This window comes from Podarcis muralis, chromosome 13 (assembly GCF_964188315.1).
Source record: "Podarcis muralis chromosome 13, rPodMur119.hap1.1, whole genome shotgun sequence".
Classification (NCBI taxonomy): Eukaryota; Metazoa; Chordata; class Lepidosauria; order Squamata; family Lacertidae; genus Podarcis; species Podarcis muralis.
In genome coordinates, this window is record NC_135667.1 from 7,047,155 (window position 1) to 7,068,506 (window position 21,352).

The following is a 21,352-nucleotide window of genomic DNA, read 5'->3' on the forward strand; positions in this document are numbered from 1 at the left end:
CAAACACACACATTTCCCATATCTGAGCTCCGACTGCCAAATCTGCCCCCAATTTTGAATCCCACCCCCCTTTTTCCTGATCTTTGTGGGGCTTTCTTGCTCTTGCATAATCCATTAGTTCCATTTTCTCTTCTGAATAATTCATCTCCCAAAGAAACATTTCTGGGCACGTATACTTTTTTAAGGTACATCTTGTCTCTGGAACCTAGAGGGGCAAGGTGTGAGGGAGAGGGAGCCCCTTTCCTAGCAGTAATAAAACCTTTTCGGGTCTGGAAGCAAAGATCTTCTCCTTCCCACCAGCCCAAGGCTCCCTTTCTTGACTGAGTGAGTTGTGCCTGTTTGCATTCCGTGGAGAAATCTTCTCTGGAGTACCGGCCCTTCAGATTCTGGATGGGCAGGAGGGTTTTCAAGGAGCTGCAGCTCTGAGGATTATGGTAATCTCTGAGTCACCTTTAGCTGGACCACACTGAATAAAAAGCTAGAGAGACTGAAAACTCTCCAGGAAGCAAAAATATTTCTTCTTCCAGAGAGAGAGAGAGAGTCTGGGAATCTCTGGAGTGGGACAGCGTGGACGTGAAGCAATGGAGAGATAGAAGAAGGAAGAAGCAGCAGCGAGGGAAAGATACCTTGATACAGACACATATAAAATTTTAAATATACACAGAGAGTATCAGAGATCAAGTAGAGTGAAAAGAGACAGGAGAGAGCAGACAGACGACCTGACCGACTTGACTCCTCAAAGGCAGACGAGAGTGACGGTGTCCTTGGGAAGGAGAAGGCAAAGTCACACAGTTGAATCAACAGAAAGATACAGAGCACGGATGGAATAATAAAACACAGAGCATCTCCAAAAGGAACAGTGACAAAGCAAAAGAATGAGGTAGAACGAGAGAGAGAGAGAGAGAAAGTCTTCAGAAGGAAGAACAGCGGAATACACTGAAAAATGGAAAGGCAGAGCGAAAACACCAGACCAGATGGAGGGAGGGAGGGAGAGCAGAAGATGATGGAGTGGTAATAAATGAAGAAGTGACCCACAGACAGACTGAGAGCCCTGCAGACAACCGGAAGCATGGCAAAGAGACTCTAGCAGGAGAAATCAGAGGAGGTAACATGCTGAGGGAGAACCAGAGCGCTGAAGAAGACTGAGAGGCAGGGCGGTGGACAACAGAGCTGCAAAGGAACATCTTTCCTCCCAAACGTGCAATAAGGCAGTCTGTCCCAAACGGAGCAACAGTGGAGGAAGGTCCGGCGAAGGGCGTGAAGAACTGGGTTGCCACCACACACTCCCGAAAGGTGATTCCTGGGCCTGAGCTGCATAGAAGAGCCAAGCCTTGGGGTCTGCAGCTTTGCCCCCATGGCTCGTGCCCCACCGTCACCTCTGACCCCTAGCAACATCCCGCGGAACCTGAGCTACATCGCAGGCCTGTACGAGCGAGCCTACTACCGCACCGCCCGGCCGAGCATAGCAGAGGACTCGGGGACCGAGGGCTCCGAATCCGAGTCGGAGAGCAGGCCCCGGAGCAGGCCCCGGAGGCGACGCCACGTCTTTGGAGGGCACAAGCGGAAAGGAAGGCGCCGGACTCGCTCGGCCCCTGCCCGGGGCAGAAGTCGGGGGGCCTCGCGCAGCCGCAGCCCCGGGACACGCAAGAGGGTTCGCTTCGCCGACTCCCTGGGCCTGGAGCTCACCAGCGTCCGCCAGTTCTGGCCCAACGACCTCCCAGAGGTGCCGGAGCGTGTCCATGCCCAGCTGAGGCGCGACTCACTCAGCCACTTTGCCCCGTGCCTGCCTTTTTGCCCGCCTGTGAAGGTAACGGGGGGTTAGCCAGCCTAGTGGTGGGGTGAATCTTGGGGCAGAATGGGAAGTGGCAGAAAGGTGGGAGGGCAATCTCAGCATCTCCTTTCTGAGGGCAACGGAAGCATTAATTCCATAGAGCATAATCATTCTTACTCTTTATCCCCCGCAAGGGCTTTAAAGGGCCAGATAGCCAGCATTGCACTGGTCCAAAATGCATCATATTGTGTCAACTAGCAATGGAAGATGTAGCTTTTTCAGAAAAGGGCTATAGCCCAGAGGTAGAACATCTGTGTTGCATGCACAAGGTCCTAGGTTCAAACCCTGGCATCTCCCAGATTGGGCTGGGAGTGTCCCCTGCTGCTGCTGCCAGTCAGTGCAGACAATACCAAGTGAGGTGGACCAGAGGTCTGACTCAGTAGAAAGCAGCTTCCCATATTCCCATGTGCAATGCCGCTTTTGGCCATGGGGGGGAGCTGGTGCCATCCAGAGGCTGTGAGACATCAGCTTCAAAACAGACAGCTAGGTCTAAATAGTTCCAGTTACAGATGGGTAGCCGTGTTGGTCTGCCATAGTCAAAACAAAAAAAATTCCTTCCAGTAGCACCTTAAAGACCAACTAAGTTAGTTCTTGATATGAGCTTTCGTGTGCATGCACACTTCTTCAGATACGATATCTGAAGAAGTGTGCATGCACACGAAAGCTCATACCAAGAACTAACTTAGTTGGTCTTTAAGGTGCTACTGGAAGGAATTTTTTTTGTTTTGACTAGGTCTAAATAAATAGTGTTCTGTATTTACTTGCTGCAAGAAGTTTGGATCCTGTTGCCTGGGGCTGATGGGAGTTGTAACAACTAGGGAAGGCAGCACACGGGCTGCCCTAGCTGGCAGTGGCTCTCCGGGTTTCAAGCCGAGGGCATTCCCATCCTTACTTGAGGAGTTGTCACTTGGGATTGAACTTGGACCTCCTGCATGTGAAGTAGATGCTATGGCCCTGGGCTGTGACCCTTGTCCCGAGATAAGCGTACATGGGATTACAGCCTTCGCTTCTTACCCTAAAGTCACATGTCATTAACCTGTAGTAATCTACAGTATATGCATGTCTCTGAGTCTTTGCAGGAGTCCTGTAAATAGGGAAGAAAAGGTAACTGACTAGTATATTCTTTCAGTGTTAAAGAGAACTCCTGCATTGGTTTTTGCATTGCAGGGGGTTGGACTAGATAACCCATAGGGTCCTTTCTAATTCTACAATTCTATGGTTGCTGAGAGAGGGGTGTTGTGAACATGCAAGCCTCTCCGCCATCATTTCCACTCCCTGCCTGCCTGCCTTCCTACTTTACAAAGCAACACTCTGAAGCAGAGATCCTTTCGTATCCACAGAGATTCCCCATGCAGTTTCAAATCTGGCATAACAGGAGGTTCTTAAAACGTGTCAAGAGGCCTCCACAGATACAGGTGTCTCCTTCTTACAGTCAGTCACCTTCCAAGAGTTAGCAGGCAGAAACAGCAATGGGGCATGGATACTAATCCACATTGCCCCTCTCTTTGCATTTACATTTCCCTCTTTGTAACCCCAGAAGAGGCCTTAGGTCTATTATGACTATACAAAAGGCATGAATCCAAAATATGCCTTGAAAGGTTGTTTCCGCAGTTTCCTGGTGGAGCTAACCTACAAGGCTTTGGAGGCATTCAGGATCCTGTCCACCTTTGGACAGTTAAAGTCTTTCACAGTTTGCCTTCAGCTTTCCCCCCTGAGAATTATTGAGCATCTCTTGAGATGGCCCCAAATCTCCAAGGATGGTGGTTGTGCAAGGAGCTGGGAGGGGATATGAGATCTCCTCACCCTTGGCAGGCTGAGGGGATCCCTCCGTCTCCAAAGAGAGTCCTCAGGTTTAAAGAAAGGCCCTTCCTCCCATTCTGAGACCACGCAGTCATGCCAACACGAAAAAAGGTTCTTTTTTGGGCCCCCAGCTCTCACTAGTCTGCTCGTAGGGCCTTTATATAAAGGCAGCCTTGCCTTCGCCAACCAGGTGCCCTCCAGACATTTTGGACCATAACTCTGTGGCCGGCTGCTGTTGATGGGAGTTGTGGTCCAAAGTGGCTGTGCTTGCTTGGGCTGGTGAGAGTTTTGCTGGCTGCATTAGGGATGACTCCATAACGACTGCATTCCAGCCAAAGGAATTAACATAGATGGGCTGGTGGTGCTGGGAAAAGGGTTTTTTAAATGTTGTCCGGAGACCAGAAGTCTCTCTTCTCTTTCCAGAAAGTGACTCTCAAGTGGCACTCAGGATCCATCAACGCCTCCCTTGCTTTCCACCTTGCCTGCCTCCTCGCTTTCTATCTCATCCTCCTCCTGCCCTTCCCTTTTCACACGCTGCCATCTTGGATCTCCAGTCTCTCCTCTTCTTCGCCTTGTCCCATCCCTTCACCTCCCCCCCCCCCCCGACTTCTTTCCTTTTCCCTGTGTGACTTGTACATTTAAGGCACATTCAAAGCACATTCTTTTCCCCTCAAAGAATTCTGGGCGCTGGAGTTTGTTAAAGGTCGCTGGGAATTGTAACTCTTGTGAGGGGTCGACTACAGTGCCCAGAATCCTTTGAGGGGAAAGAATGTGCTTTGAAGGGCCACATCCACACTATACATTTAAAGCGTTATGGTACCACTTGAAACAGTCATCGCTTCCCCCAAAGGATTCTGGGAGCTACCGTTCCTGGGGAATTGTAACTCCATGAGGGGAATAAAGGTAAAGGTAAAGGTACCCCTGCCCGTACGGGCCAGTCTTGCCAGACTCTAGGGTTGTGCGCCCATCTCACTCAAGAGGCCGGGAGCCAGCGCTGTCCGCAGACACTTCCGGGTCACGTGGCCAGCGTGACAAAGCTGCATCTGGCGAGCCAGAGCCGCACACGGAAACGCCGTTTACCTTCCCACTAGTAAGCGGTTCCTATTTATCTACTTGCACCCGAGGGTGCTTTCGAACTGCTAGGTTGGCAGGCGCTGGGACCGAGCAACGGGAGCGCACCCCGCCGCGGGGATTCGAACCGCCAACCTTTCGATCGGCAAGCCCTAGGTGCTGAGGCTTTTACCCACAGCGCCACCCGCATCCCTATGAGGGGAATAGGGGCTGCCAAACAACTCTCAACACCCTTAACAAACTACAGTTCCCAGGATTCTTTGGGGGGAAGCCATGACTGTTTCAAGAGGTATCAGAATGTCTTAAATGTATGGTGCAAATGTGGCCATAGTGTATATTTAGCCCTCACTCCTCTTTCTCTTTCTCTTTCTCATCCTCTTCCTCCCTCTCCCGCTCTTATTTTCCTCCTGTTCTTTTTCTGCTGGCCAGCCAGTATCTTTATCTTTCATCTTTATTGCCCCTTTTCCTCACCTCCCGTTCATTGACTTTCCTTCTTCTTGGTCCTCCTGACCTGATTCGAGAACTCCTCTCCTCTTTATTTACTGGGTCACATGCTTATTATATCCCATTTTTCCTTCAAGGTGGTGCACGCACTTCTCTTTCCCATTTTATCCTCATGACGGCTGGGTGAAGAAGGTTAACATGAGAGACAAAGACTGACCCAGCACTACCCTGGGAGCTTCCTGGCCTAGTGAGGATTTGAACCCAGGTCTCCCAGGTCCGAGTCCCACATTCAAACCACTTAACCACATGGACACACACTGTTTCCTGCCAGCCTTTAGTCTCTTTCTGCCTGCGTTCTCTAGAATTCCTTCTGTTTTCTTTTCACTTGTTTAAATTTATATAGTCGTATCCTGTATAATGTATTGGTTTCCCCTTTCTGTCTTATTTAGTCTTTTCTTTCTAAATTCTCATGGTTTGTTCCCACTCACCATTTCCCCCCTACCCTCTATTTTAATACCTTCCTATTCATTTTTCTTCATCATCCACAAATTTCTTCAGTCATTCTGTCTTTATTGTCCCTTAATCCCCTCTGCTTCACCCCAACACCCAAATAGTCCTTCATGTGCTCCATTTTCTAATTAGGAACATAGGGAGATGCCTTATTATACGGAGTCAGACCGATTGGTCCATCTTATATCTTGTCAACACTGACTGGTGGTGGCTCGCCAAGGTGTCAGATCTTTCCTAGACCAACATGGAAATGCCAAGAAATAATAATAATATTATTATAATAATTTATTTTTATATCCCGCCCATCTGGCTGGGTTTCCCCAGCCACTCTGGGTGTCTCCCAACAGAATATTAAAAACACAATAAAACATCAAACATTTAAAAATTTCCTAAAATTGAACCTGTGACCTTCTTCTTAAATAAAATTTTATTAAAACTTTTTCATAATGCAATATGATCAAAGAAACTAATCTAAATAAAAACAAGGTGAGAAAAAAAATTTAAAAAACCAAAGGGAAAGGGAAAAAAAATAGGAGAAACAAAATGAAAGAGAAGAAATTAAAAGGACTTCTGATTTTCCATCTGCCAGTTTCATAAAAGAAATTAGTCAAAATATTCGCTCTAGCATGACATCCAACTGATCTTCTTTCCGTTAGGCAATATTTTCCCAATCTTCCACCCCAAATGTCTCCGATTCATTTTCTTTTTTACACAAAAACTCCAAAAGGGGTTCTCTGATTATTATTAACAATAATAAATTTCATCAATGGTTTTTCTCTAATCAAACATATCAACTTTGTCTCCAGCAACCTGTGACCTCCCAAAATTCTCACTCCCCTCTTCCTTTTGTCTCTCCAGGATCCTTTGAGTCTTCGATACCTGCTGGAGCCCACCTTCCCAGACCCCCTGTCCATGCCAGATTTCTTACCGCGCCTCCTGGCGCAGTGCGTTCTCCTCGAAGGGGCCCGGGCCGAAGGCTCCTGTGTATCCGGCACCATCCGGGTCCTCAACTTAGCCTACGAGAAACGGGTCTCCGTGCGATACACCTGGGATTCTTGGGCTACGCAACACGAAGTCCGGGCATCCTACGCCGCTCCTGCAGGCCGGGATCGGGACCACGCCGACCGCTTTGCCTTCCGCCTTCCGCTGCTCACCCCGCTGGTCCCTGGGGTTGTCCTAGAGTTTGCCATTTGCTACCTTGTGGGGGCAGAAGAGTTCTGGGACAACAACCAAGGCCGCAACTATTGCCTGAGGCCTCCACCCTGTGTGGATGAGGAGGAGGAGCCCCCCAGCCCCACTGCCGATTGCTGTGAGACAGGGTGGATACACTTCCTCTAAGGGAACATAGAGCCATCCCAGTAAGATAGGAGGAAGGGCAGGAACCAAAGGACAGAACAGAGCAGAAGGGGGGACTTGCCAAATGTCTCTGTTAGGGCGGGGTGCTGTGGGATACTTGCACTGAGCCCTAAGAATAGGGTGGGTGGCAACTATCAATATGCTAGAGGCCTCATGCAGCGCTTGGGAATTCAAAGAAACCCAAAAGATCAGGGCAGTTTTGCAATTAGTGGTTAAAATCAGTTTTGAATGTCCGCCATCTTGATTCAAAATGGCACCCAATGGTATCAAAACACAGGCCAAAAACTGCTCATTGATCTCAGGAACAATCATGCAAAATGCGGTAAAATTCAGCACATTCTTGAAAGGTTCTGTCCGCCATCTGGATTCAAATTGGCATCCCACTGTATCAAAATATAGACAGAAACCTGCTTCCTGATCTCAAGAGCCATTATGCAAATTTCAGTTACTTTTTCTTAAGAAGCATCCGAATGCATAGCAAACAACTTTCCAAAATATATACATATAGCAGGTGTATGCAAAGGTTTGAGGTAGATGATTTGGGTTTGCTCCCAGGCTCCCTAGCATGACATTCTGCGGGCCAAAGTCTGCTATGGAGTTTCTACCTGAGTGATAAATCCAAAAATCAGTCTCTGAAGTAGGGCAGTAACGTTCACCACATACCCTGTTTCCCACAATATACTAACTTGCTATCTAGCTGTGTGTGCTTTCACCAATCTATTTCACCAAGCAAATAGTGAGTGAGAAATATTGAGAAACGGTCAGGCAAATCAGCCCTTTGTTCTCATTTTACAGTTAGGGAACAGGAGGTCCTAAGAGAGTGACTTGAATCTGTTGTAAGCTAGGATTTGAACTCAAGACTCCCACCCAGTAATCTAACATTGTTCTGCTGGGGGCTCTCTGAACAAAATCCGCATAAAGTGGTTAACCTTCAAAGTACCATCCCCACCCCATGTAACTTGTATGTTGCTAAGCAACATATGTGCATCTTGAGGATCATCAAGTCAAGAGATCCCTTTCCTTTGTTGGGGTCTCACTGGTGCCTTTACATGAGAGTGAGCAAGAGTAAGCCACCGTAAATAGAAGGAGAGAAGGAAGAAATTCCGGCCTAGGGGTGAGGTGAAGAAGACTGAACTCTGGTGAAACAAAAGATGGACAAGATCCACTGCTATATACCGTCACTGAGAGATGGATCTCCTCAGCGTCTGTCACTAGATTCTGGGTGGCACTAAGAACAATTGAGTTTTCATCCTGAGGACTTGTTCACACCTGCTAATTCCACCCGCATCTCCCTGCATGAATAGATGGGAAATGTGGAATGTATGAATGTTTACATGTAATTGCATTGCTGTTCTCTCAACGCGTGTGTTCTGAACTGGTTCCTTGCGCATGTTTCATTATGTCGTTGTGAGATCACTGATCAAGCAGAGAGTAGCTGCCTGATCTGTGTGTTTAAGCAGGGGGTGGGTGGTAATGAACACTTGCGCCAAATTCATTATCTTCATGTTGCAAAAAAAAGTCTTGTGTAGAAGCAGCACTACCCAAAATGGTGTCCAGGGTAGTTTACAGTGGTGTCCCCAGGTACCATCCATGCTTTGGTTGAAATGCATGGGGAGTAAGCCTTAATGAAAAAATGGGTTAAAATTCTAAATTTCCAAGACCCACAAGATCCCTAACAACTGAAGACTCCGTAATAGTGCTTCTCAAAGTTCTGATGAATTTATTCTCTTACAATTGAAAGCATTCTTCACTCTTGCACCTGAAAATATTTATTTTAATCTGTGTGAAAATAATCCATTCTCTGCGTGACTCGGTCATTGTTCTAGGTGCGTTCTAGGTGCATACTAGCAGTTCAAACTGTCCTCTCATGAGCAAAGTAGTGCAGCTGTGTACAACAAGAATGCACAACAAAAAACTACAATAAAATATGAAAGCATCATAAAACACAAAACCAAAAGACCAACAATTAGGGGAATTAAGTCTCTGAAAATGTTTGACAAAACAAATGTTTTCAGTACTGAGAGAACATCAGAATTGTAGGTGCCTGTCTAATTGCTATAGGAGCAATGCTCTAAAATATCAGTGCCATTGCACTGAAAGCCTTGGCCTAATCCAGTCCTTATGATGTACTACTGCTCTTGGTTCAAGTAGAAGCTAAATGAACATGTGGCACATGTCAGGCAGGTGGTCTTCTCTAGAAAATTGCAGTGATCTGGCTGGTGTTTAAGGGAAAAGGCAGACCTCCAATTATTAATGGGAAGAAACAATAGATAGTCTCTTCATATCATACTAATGAGGAGTGCCTGGCACTGCTTGGGGATTTGTAGAAACCCAAAAATATTGTGACTTTCAAATAGCTAGTGCAACTTGTGAGTTTGGGCCCATCACACCAAAAATCAGGCAAAGTCACACCAAAGTCATGTTCTACTTCACTATCTTGATTTGAAGTGGTGACTGGCATCCAAATATCGATGAAGGCTGCTGGAGCCTTCATGACAAGTTTAGTGATAATGTCTCGAGCGGTATCTGAACCGATAGAAAACAGACAATCCATTTTCCAAAATATAGATTGGTTTGGCGTCATTTTTTCCACCATAGTGTAACGATTGGGAAAAGCCAGCTACCTAAAATCACCTCTAATTACTGGGTGCCATCTGCTCCCTAGTCCAACCCAGGCAGAAGATTCTGGGGCAAATGGACTATTTGTCTGGACCACAGAGGGAAAACACTAGGCTTGGGCAGAGCTTGGATCAGTGATATATGCTTTAGGTGTGTTCCATAATGTGACAATGAAATGGCACCAGTGAACCAAAGTTTACATTAATGTTTGTAACTGACCAAAACAAGCAGTTGGACTGAAAAACCAAAGAAATAAAACAGTGAAAAAGACTGTGAAAAGTCTCAGACTCACATTATATTTGCATACCGCTAAAGATCTAAGGGGGACGCGGGTGGTGCTGTGGGTTAAACCACAGAGCCTAGGCCTTGCCGATCAGAAGGTTGGCGGTTCAGATCCCCGCGACAGGGTGAGCTCCCATTGCTCGGTCCCTGCTCCTGCCAACCTAGCAGTTCGAAAGCACGTCAAAGTGCAAGTAGATAAATAGGTACCGCTCCGGCGGGAAGGTAAACGGCGTTTCATTGCACTGCTCTGGTTCGCCAGAAGCGGCTCAGTCATGCTGGCCACATGACCCAGAAGCTGTACGCCGGCTCCCTCAGCCAATAAAGTGAGATGAGCGCCACAACCCCAGAGTCGTCCGTGACTGGACCTAATGGTCAGGGGTCCCTTTACCTTTAAGGGTCTAAGACGAGCCTTCTGGATCAGGGCAGTAGCCTCTTTTGTCCAGCATCTTATTCTCATGGTGGCAACCAGATTCCTGTGGGAAGCCTGCAAATAGGACCTGAGCACAAGAGTATTCTCCTCACTTGCAATTCCCAGCAGCGGGTATTCAGAGCATGGTATATGGGGTGTTAGGGGAGGGATAGTACCTCTGGGGGGGAGGACACATCATGCTTCTGGGGTAGTTTGTCCAGCTTTGGTCTCCATCCTGCACTCAGCTTTCACCTCTGGCTCCTGGAAGCTGCCTGCATGTGACATCGGCCGCACCCCAGGAATGGCTTCTAGGGGCAGGCTAAGCCAGGAGAGGGTAGTTGATGGGTGTCAAACCCTCAGTGAGTTAGGGACTTCCTCCACGTGCAAATACAGGCTCTGGCAGATCGAGGAGGAAAGACCAATAGTCCAATGGTCAATAATGCAGTTTCTGCAAAATGCTGCAGAAGGAAGTGAGGGGCAGATGGGGCTCGTCAACCTGGGAAAGGAGCCCACCTTAGAGAAGGAAAACCCTGATCCTAAACCTCTGCTGCCTTGTGGGATATCTTTGGGAGAAGAAATGGCCCTACACAAAGGCTGAGAACACGCCATGCATTTAAAGCACACGAATTCCTCTACAACCGTCCTGGGAACTGTAGTTCACGGCTCACAGAGCTACAGTTCCCAGAAACATTAACAAACCACCGCCTGCTGCCACACTGCTTTTATTTCTTCTGCAGCCTTGAAAAAGGAACAAAAGGATTGCTCCAAATTTGGTCCTCTGGAGGGGCGAGAGAGTTGGAAGAGTTGGGTGCAAGCCGAAATCAATGGCTGGCTGTCTCCTCCACCCTCTTTCTTTCTTTCTTTCTTTCTTTCTGTTACTACTTCTTTCTTTCTGTTCTTTCTTTCTTTTCTTTTCTTTCTTTCTTTTCTTTCTGTTACTACTTCTTTCTTTCTTTCTTTCTTTTATAAAATTTTTATTGAAGTTTTCCATTTTATACAAACAAAAAGAAAAAAGAAAAAATATTAAAAACACATACATTTCACAACTTATTTTCAATAACATATTTCCCTGACTTCCTCGTACCTCCCCTTCTTGTTTTCTAGTCCAAATTATTTATCTAGCAAATCCTTATCTCCTAGCATTACAGCTAACTAACACCTTACGTATTTTCTATTCAACATATTAAATTAGTTTCTCTCTCTCTCTCTCTCTCTCTCTCTCTCTCTCTCTCTCTCTCTCTCTTTTTCTTTCTTTCTTTCTTTCTTTCTCTCGCTCTCCCTCCCTCCTTCTATCCCTTCCCTCCTCCATCTCCCCTTCTCCCAACCCCTCTCAGCCCTCCCTTCTTCCAGATCCCTCCTCCTTTTCCTACCAGGCAGAGACTGAGAGAGGGGGGCGACTGTGGTCCGGACCCCCTCCAAAAAAATTAAAGCCCTACATCGATCGCAGACTTCACCCCCATCTCCGGGTAAGCCGATCGACACTTAACTAAGTTTTCTTCTTCTTCGCCTCGCCTTGGTTGCATGCGGGAGGGGGCGAGCACTTTCCCCAACTCTTAGCCATCACTATGTCCCCCCACGCCGTCAAAAAAAAAGGCCTGGAAATATGGGGAGGGGGTCGAGAGAGAGTCTTTGGCACGTCCATACCTTGAAGGGGGGGGCAGCGGTCCGGCATCTTTGTCATTCCTCCTGTTACTACTCAGTTTTATTTAGGATTTACTTGGGGGGGGGGGAGAGTGTTAGCTACTTTAGCCCATGATATGCAATCCCCAAAATACTTTTATAATGTACTAGTTTAACTTGGTATGAAATGTACTAGTACTAGTTTAATTGGTATGAAAGCTCATACCAATAACTAATTTAGCTGGTCTCTAGGGTGCTACTGGAAGGATTTTATTTTATTTTATTGGTTTTATTGGTTTTTGTTTTGTTTCGACTACGGCAGACCAACACGGCTACCTACCTGTAACTAGTTTAACCCAGATTAGCTGCTTCTCTCCTCCAATGTCCCTATAGTGGAGAGAAGAGACCCCCTCCCCCAGCATAGTAATCTGTATTGAAAAGTTGGGGGGCTGAAGAGATCAACCAATCCCTTGGTCGGTTAGAGCAGATCTAGATGGGAAGTATAACAGAGGAAAGGGGAAAATGTTAATTTAACCACTTTGCAGCTGCAGGAACTAAATTCGTAATACAGTGGTACCTCGGGTTACATAAGCTTCTGGTTACATACGCTTCAGGTTACAGACTCCGCTAACCTAGAAATATTACCTCGGGTTAAGAACTTTGCTTCAGGATGAGAACAGAAATCATGCTCTGGCGGCACGGCAGCAGCAGGAGGCCCCATTAGCTAAAGTAGTGCTTCAGGTTAAGAACAGTTTCAGGTTAAGTACAGACCTCCGGAATGAATTAAGTACTTAACCCGAGGTACCACTGTAAACGTTTTTGTGGGCTACTCAATTTTTTGTCACCTGATCAATGTTCCTCTCCCCATAGGTAACCATATATCTTCCACTTTCTTCCAGGTCTGTCTCCCCACCCCCCACCGCCCCACATTGTAGCAATGCCCCACGGTGTGGCCTTCCTTTTGGTGGCAAAAGGGTTTGAAAATGGTATAGAAGCAATTTATTCAGAACAAAAAGCTAAGTTGATAGTGAACAATGTGGTGACAGAGGAGTTTTATATTGAAAAAGGAACACGCCAGGGGTGCCCCTTATCCCCCCTATTATTTATATCAGTCCTGGAGGTTTTGCTGAACATGATCAGGAGGGACCGGCAAATACAGGGGATTACGGTCGGAGTGAAACAATATAAACTGAAAGCATTTGCAGATGACTTAGTAATAACATTACAGGAGCCAGAATCTAGTACAAAAAGAGTTCTGGAACTGATACAAGAATTTGGTCGGGTGGCAGGATTTAAGTTGAACAAACAAAAAACCAAAGTTTTGGGGAAAAACTTGACGCCTTTAGAAATAGAGGGGTTTCAGAAGGAAACAGAGTTAACTGTGGTTAAGAAAGTGAAATACCTGGGGGTAAACTTGACGCCTAGAAATTTGAATTTGTTTAAGGACAATTATGAGAAATGCTGGTCAGAAGTTAAGAAAGATTTGGAAACTTGGTCGAGACTGAAGCTTTCCTTGCTGGGCCGAATTGCTGCTGTCAAGATGAATGTTTTGCCAAAAATGTTGTTTTTATTTCAAACCTTGCAGGTCGTGGACAGAGTGGAATGTTTTGGAAAGTGGCAGAGGGATATCTCAAAGTTTGTCTGGCAGGGCAAAAAGCCCCGAATAAAGTTCAAAATACTAACTGATGCAAAAGAAAGAGGGGGGTTTGCCCTGCCAGACTTAAGGTTATACTATGAGGCGGCAGCCTTCTGCTGGTTGAAAGATTGGATTCTATTAGAGAATACAGATGTCCTAGACCTGGAAGGTTTTAACAACTCGTTAGGATGGCATGCTTATCTGTGGTACGGCAAGGCAAAAACACATGGAATGTTCAAAAACCATATTGTCAGGAAAGCAATTTTTATGGTCTGGCAGAAATACAAAGACTTACTTGAAAGTAAGACTCCGAGGTGGTTATCACCAGTGGAGGCTAAGGCGTGGAAAAAACCCAATATGGAGACCGGCTGGCCGAAATATTGGGAACTAATAGAAAAAGTAGGTGACAATTGGAGGTTGCGGAGCTTTGAAAATTTAAAAGATAAGGTGCGAGATTGGTTTCATTATGCCCAAATTAACGAGGTGGTTAAGTTGGACAAAAAAACAGGATTCCAGGTGGAAAAATCGAAACTTGAGACAGAATTGTTAGAACCAAAGACCAAGGTTTTATCGAGAATGTATAACTTGCTGCTTAAGTGGAACACCCAGGATGAGACAGTTAAATCAGCCATGATAAAGTGGGCTCAGGACATTGGTTACAATATCATGTTTGAAGACTGGGAAAGGTTATGGACCACCGGTATGAAATTTACGGCATGTAATGCCTTGAAAGAAAACATTATGAAAATGGTATACAGGTGGTACATGACCCCAGTCAAGCTTGCTAAGATATACCATTTGTCTGATAACAAATGTTGGAAGTGCAAAGAGGCTGAAGGAACATTCTTTCACCTTTGGTGGACTTGCCCAAGAGTGAAGGCCTTCTGGGAAATGATCTACAACGAGTTAAAAAAGGTGTTTAAGTACACCTTCCCTAAAAAACCGGAGGCCTTCCTCTTGGGTATTGTCGGCCAAAAGGTTTTAAAGAAGGATAGAACGTTTTTTATGTATGCTACCACTGCAGCAAGAATTTTGATCGCCAAACACTGGAAGACTCAAGATTTACCCACGCTGGAAGAGTGGCAAATGCAACTGATTGACTATATGGAATTGGCCGAAATGACTGCCAGAATCCGAGACCTGGGAGAAGAAGCAATGGAGGAGGACTGGAAAAAATTTAAGAATTACTTGCAAAAATTTTATAAGTTATATGAACTATAAAATGATGCATAATTTGAAATGCTAGCCCCAGCAATGAGAATGCAACATTTACGGAATTGGATAACATTATTGAAAGAATCAATGTTTAAATGTTAAAAATGATAATATATTCTGTTTTTAGAGTAAATGGACAACAAGGGATTTAAACTTAAACTGCAATTGAAAGTATAAAAGAAACACACGAAACAAGGTTATAATTTGCTGATAAATTTATTGTTAAGAATGCATTGTGCGGGAGATGCGGGGAAGCTCGATAGAAATAAGTTGTTGAAAGGTTATGATTCTTTGTATTTGCTTTTTGTTTTTTTTTTCTTTTGTTTTTTTCTGCCTATGTCTGAAAAAATGCAATAAAAATTATTTAAAAAAAAAAAAAAAAAAAAGAAATATTACCTCGGGTTAAGAACTTTGCTTCAGGATGAGAACAGAAATCATGCTCTGGCGGCACGGCAGCAGCAGGAGGCCCCATTAGCTAAAGTAGTGCTTCAGGTTAAGAACAGTTTCAGGTTAAGTACAGACCTCCGGAATGAATTAAGTACTTAACCCGAGGTACCACTGTAAACGTTTTTGTGGGCTACTCAATTTTTTGTCACCTGATCAATGTTCCTCTCCCCATAGGTAACCATATATCTTCCACTTTCTTCCAGGTCTGTCTCCCCACCCCCCACCGCCCCACATTGTAGCAATGCCCCACGGTGTGGCCTTCCTTTTGGTGGCAGCCACATGGGCTGTGGTCTCCCGTGCTGATGGGTGCAATAAGGCCCTCTGCGCCAGCGACGTCAGCAAGTGCTTACTGCAGGTAAGAGGTTGGGAAAGCGCTGTCTTGCATCAGATCTTGTTGCACACCTGGATTTGGGATGGGCAAGCTCCTGGCCAGGGCCGGATTTAGGTTTGATGAGGCCCTAAGCTACTGAAGGGAATGGGGCCCTTTATATGTCCAGCTGTCCTTTGTCAAGAACAAATTGTCACTGTTTTTCGTGTTGAATATATGCTATATGGTCATTTATGGACCTAATAGGTTTCTAAAGCCATTTTCCCATGTTGCCATGCAACCAGTCTGTGCAGAATGTGGGCACCCTATATATAGAAATGAGCAAACCAGTGATATTTTAGGCAACAGGCTAGCAGGTGGGGCCCATGACTTACATCATAGGAGCCTACACAACACAAAACACTGTTGCTGTATGTAGGTTTTGTTTCACAGTCATACCTCGGGTTACAGGCGCTTCAGGTTGTGCATTTTCGGGTTGCGCACTGCGCCGAACCCGGAAGTATTGGAACGGGTTACTTCCGGGCTTTGGCACATGCGCAGAAGCACCGAATCACAACCCGCGCATGCACAGACGCGGCACTGTGGGTTGTGAACGCTGCGTGTTGCGAACGTGCCTCCCACACGATCACGTTCGCAATCCAAGCGTCCACTGTATTTTTTTTACCTTATATTTTGGAAATGCGCATCCAGTTTTTCCCCCTTTACATTTTTGTGTGTTTTTTTAAATAATATTTATTAGTTTCCAACAGATTGAACACAACACTACAAAAAAACCAAAAAAGGAAAAACATACAATAGTACAATACAATAAAAAAACAAAAAAACCCCAAAAAACCACTGCAAAACACTAACATACCACTAACAAAACAAAACAAAAACCATTTAAAACACAGTCCAATTTCAATATTTTATCCTTCTTTCACTAATTTCCACGACCTCCTCACACCTCCCTTTTTGTATTCCACTTCTATTTATTGTTTCAGCAATTCCTTTCCATCTTCCTCTATTTTCTATCCTATAATTGTCTTAACACATTCTGACCTTATTTTTCCCTTTAATGCTCTAACAATCTATTTATACTTAATTCCTTATAACATTTCTACTAAAGCCATATAACTTCACTCCAACATTTTTCTAACATTCATTAATTTTACAGTATTTCTGTAAATAGTCTTTAAACTTTTTCCAGTCTTCTTCCACCGACTCTTCTCCCTGGTCTCGGATTCTGCCAGTCATTTCCGCCAATTCCATGTAGTCCATTAAAATTTTTTGGGCCCCCAAGAAATATAGCCCTAAGCTATAGCTTGTTTAGCTTCTACAAAAATCCAGCACTGCTCCTGAGACCCCTTCTCCCCCTTGAATGGGAGGCTCAGTCATAGCACTAACCAGTGCTCTCACACAAAATGTGGTTAGTACTCCTTCTCGGTGGCGAACAACCCTCTGTGTATCTGCATGAGCCGCTACCATGGGCTTCCTTTAGATTGGCAGTCCAGAACGGTCACTCACGCAGAAGCACAGCAAGGCAACCTCGTCATTTGGGGAGGCTGAACTACCCAGTCACAGCTGATGCAGCAATCAGGGGAGAACAGCGCATTCATGGCAGGGGGCTGACTGGACAGAGTCGAGGCCAGGGCATCAGGCAGAGAGGCAGTGGGCAACCTCCTCCTCTGGGAGGGTAAACCTGAATTCACAGCGTCTGCTAAGTATTTAATTATTTCTCAACACGCACACATTTTGGAAGAATGGGGGACTTTTTTTGGACTACAGTGGTACCTCGGGTTAAGTACTTAATTCGTTCCGGAGGTCTGTTCTTAACCTGAAACTGTTCTTAACCTGAAGCACCACTTTAGCTAATGGGGCCTCCTGCTGCCACGCCTCCGGAGCACGATTTCTGTTCTCATCCTGAAGCAAAGTTCTTAACCCGAGGTACTATTTCTGGGTTAGCGGAGTCTGTAACCTGAAGCGTATGTAACCCATGGTACCACTGTATTTGAAAAAGCACTATAAAATGAAATTGTGGGCAGGATTTGAGAAGGATTTGATAAAGTGATTTCATTAGAGGGATATCTGTAATAGATAAAATACTGATATATAATGTAGTAGAAATGGGTATGAACAAAAACAATGTGGTGTGGGTGGGAAGTCAATATATGAAAAATTTAACTATTTAATTTGAAGTCAGTTTGTAACACTGGTCCTGAAAGACCTTCATTGGCTCCCAGTACATTTCCTCAAAGACCCAATATGCCTGAAGGAGTGTCTCCACCCCCATCGTTCAGCCCGGACACTGAGATCCAGCGCCTAGGGCCTTCTGGCGGTTCCCTCCCTGCAAGAAGTGAGGTTACAGGGAACCAGGCAGAGGGCCTTCTCAGTAATGGGGCTGCACTTCTCGAATTGGCCATCCTCACTTTGGGGGCAAAACAGGGGCAGATTTGTATGTGCGCTGGTGTGATCATTTTACAAAGGGAACCGTAGGGGGGGAGGTCACTGTTAACACCCCCACTTGGTATCTCTTGGCAGGAAGTGTGCCAGTGCGAGGCCAACCGAGCTGGGTGCCCATGCTGTCGGGAATGTGCTTTCTGCTTGGGCAATCTCTGGGAGTCCTGCTGTGAATGTGTGGGTGAGTGAATTCCAGGGGGTGCTAAACGCCCGTCACATTGCAGGGTGGGGAATAAAGTGGGGGCCAAAGTAGAGATGGGAACCTCTGGGGAAAAAATGGAAATAAGGGGGGTTTCCAAAGCCGTTTTTTTCTGGAAAAAATGAAAAGAACAGTTTGATATAGTTTGAATATTCCACACACTTTTTTTATCTTTTCTGGGGGCCTTTGAGGAAGCTGGAGTCCTCTTGGTGCTGCATGCAAAAGGTGTTCTACCACTGAGCTTGGGCCCCATCCCCTAAACTGCGAAAATATGGCTGGGAGGAGGGTTACTAGATCCAGGACACTGCCCGCTTCTTCCCAGTGGCTGAACTGTGGTCCATGAGGAATTCCGACTTGATTTCTCCTCTCCGCAAGGGCTGTGTGACGAGCGTCCCTCCTCGGCCCCCCGCCCTGCCCTGCGGAGCTCCATGCACAACCTGATGTCCCCGGTGCCCTCGCTCTTCCGCGCACTCATGGCCATCTCTGACAATGACCCTCCCATGGGCTGGAGCATCCTGACCCTACCAGTCGAAGAGGAGCTGCGGCAGAACCACGCGGAGACCGGCCACCTCCTCCTGGGGCCTCACACAGGTACGCGTGTGGTGGGGGGGAGAGGGGGCTGTTGGGAGACAGGTGGCGCTGGAAGGATACATGACACTTGCATGGGGGAGGTGGGTTAAGAGGCAGCGTGGTATAGTGGTTAGAGCTTCAGACTAGAACCCCAGAGAGCAGGGCTTGATCTACAGTAATAAACAACAGGAAACATTCAGATTGACACATACCTGTTCACAATGGCACCTGAGGGTTTTTTGGGATTGGCGTGGGGGTTACTTGAGTGATGTGTGCTGTAACCTAGAAGGGCCATTGCCCAGGGACAGAACATCTGCTTTGCATGCAGAAGGTTGCAGCACTGGGAATGTCTTGTCTGAAACCCTGGAGCACTGCTGCCAATCAGTGCAGACAATACAGGGTTAGATGGACTTTTAATCTGACTCTGAATAAGACAGCTTATTCTGTTAGGAAGAACTTCCTGACAGTAAGAGCTGTTCGACAGTGGAATTTGCTGCCAAGGAGTGTGGTGGAGTCTCCTTCTTTGGAGGTCTTTAAGCAGAGGCTTGACAACCATATGTCAGGAGTGCTCTGATGGTGTTTCCTGCTTGGCAGGGGGTTGGACTCAATGGCCCCTGTGGTCTATTCCAACTCTATGATTCTATGATTCTATTTCTAAAAGGCCCTGGTTCAATTCACACATGAGCTCGTCATTCCCAGCCGTTGCCTCCCAGCCTTCCCTTTGGCCAGGCTAGCTCCATACTGCCCACACAGGCTGGCAGCATCTCTCCAGGGTCTCAGTCTAGATTCTCTCCTAGCCCTAACTGGGGATCGAGCCTGGAACATTGTGCAAAGCAGACGCATGATTTCTGAGCTGCAGCTTTTGTCCTGGGTTCAGCCGCAATGGCCGCAAACCTTCTCTCCTCTCGCTTCCAGGCTTGGCCCTCTCGGATGCCAAGGGCCTCAATGCCACCATGCCACCGTGCCAGTCCATTTTCTTCAACGAGTGCCTGTCCATGAGCCGGTGCCGGACGGCTTGCCAGTCGGTGGGCGCCTGGCGCTACCGCTGGTTCCACAACGCCTGCTGCCAGTGTCTGGGGCCAGACTGCCTGGGCTATGGGGGAGCCCACGCACAATGTTCCAGTTGCCGGGACTGAGATCTATGGGTCTCTCGGCCCCTCAGAAAACACCCACTCGCCTTGCCCGAGCCTCTGCTTGGGCTGCCTGCCCCAGTCACACCCAATCTTCCTTTCTTCACTGAGAAAACATGAATGAAACATTTGCTTTTTGTTGCTGTTCATTAACCTTTTTGGTTCTATGGACCCCTCTGGACTCATCCCTCCCAAGCAACAATGTCTTCTGTCCCACCTTCTCCCTCTGCTTATTATGGGTATCTTGCCAGCTACAGTCCCCTCTCTCTGCTTTGTCTTACAACCCAGCTGACTTTGCCTTATTCCCTAATGCTCCCTGTTGAAGTCACCCCTCCCCAAAGAGAAAACGCCTTCTGCTTATAAGCATTGCACCTGGCAAAAAGGTGTCCTAGGTACCTGCCTATAACCACCTTGGGGGGGGGGGAATGCCCCTTTTCCAAACCCTCCGCAGCCCCAAGTTTTCTGAACACCTCGTCCAAGTCAATTGCTTCATGGACCTAGATATAAAGACTTTTGTCAGTTTCCCATCTTTGTAATGATAATAAAATAAATATTTTTACCTGTATTGTTGTTGTTCTTCTTGTTGTTATTTATTCTTTTTATATATTGTCCTTCATCACAAGATTAACCTTCAAAGCCCTATGCGGCCTAGGACCCTCGTACCTATAGGACCGCCTCTCCTGGTATGTCCCACAGAGGAACTTATGGTCTTCAAATAAAAACATCTTGAAGGTCCCAAGCCACAGGGAGGTTAGGCTGGGCTCAACCAGAGCCAGGGCTTTTTCGGCTGTGGCTCCGATATGGTGGAACGCTCTGCCACAAGAGACTAGGGCCCTGCGGGACTTGACATCTTTCCGCAGGGCCTGCAAGACAGAGCTGTTCCACCAGGCCTTTGGCCAGGGCACAGCCTGACTCCCTCCTTTGGTGATCCTTACAGAACTTCTAGCCCAAATGGTTGCCATTAATTTGATTGGAATTAATTTTATAATGAAATGATTTTAGAATGTTTTATCATTTTACTGTTGTTAGCCGCCCTGAGCCCGGCTTCAGCTGGGGAGGGCGGGATATAAATAAATAAATTATTATTATTATTATTATTTATATTATTATTATCATCATCATCTCGGGGCAGTTCACAAGACAAGGCAGTTGTGTTGCAGAAGCCTCATCAGCCAGATTATCTTTTGAGCTGATTATTTATTATTATTTATATTATTTATTGAATTTATATACCACGCTAAACCCGGAGGTCTCAGGGCGGATCACAGAATAAAATCAAGATATAAAACCACGAAATACATAATAAAAATAAAAACAACCCAATAGCCCTCCACCCAAAACAAACACGTTTTAAAAGGGAATAGGATGTAAATTAGATCAACCAAAGGCCTGGTTAAAAAGGAACGTTTTTGCCTGGTGCCTAAAGGTGTATAATGAAGGTGGCAG

At 46.2% G+C, this 21,352-nt stretch overlaps 2 protein-coding genes across 2 annotated transcripts; both read left to right on the plus strand.

Annotated features, from left to right (window-relative positions):
- The first annotated feature begins 320 nt into the window (after positions 1-320).
- On the plus strand, positions 321-9,901 carry PPP1R3E (protein phosphatase 1 regulatory subunit 3E). Its single transcript, XM_028701647.2, has 2 exons — positions 321-1,807; positions 6,515-9,901. The coding sequence occupies exons 1-2, from the start codon at positions 1,355-1,357 to the stop codon at positions 6,992-6,994; spliced, it is 933 nt and encodes a 310-aa protein (XP_028557480.1). The 5' UTR covers positions 321-1,354; the 3' UTR covers positions 6,995-9,901.
- Positions 9,902-11,599: 1,698 nt separating this feature from the next.
- On the plus strand, positions 11,600-20,471 carry LOC114582409 (twisted gastrulation protein homolog 1-like). The gene is made up of 5 exons (XM_028703420.2): positions 11,600-11,788; positions 15,444-15,595; positions 18,089-18,188; positions 18,582-18,797; positions 19,692-20,471. Exons 2-5 carry the CDS (start codon positions 15,482-15,484, stop codon positions 19,910-19,912), a joined length of 651 nt encoding a protein of 216 aa, XP_028559253.2. The 5' UTR covers positions 11,600-11,788; positions 15,444-15,481; the 3' UTR covers positions 19,913-20,471.
- The last annotated feature ends 881 nt before the right edge of the window (positions 20,472-21,352 follow it).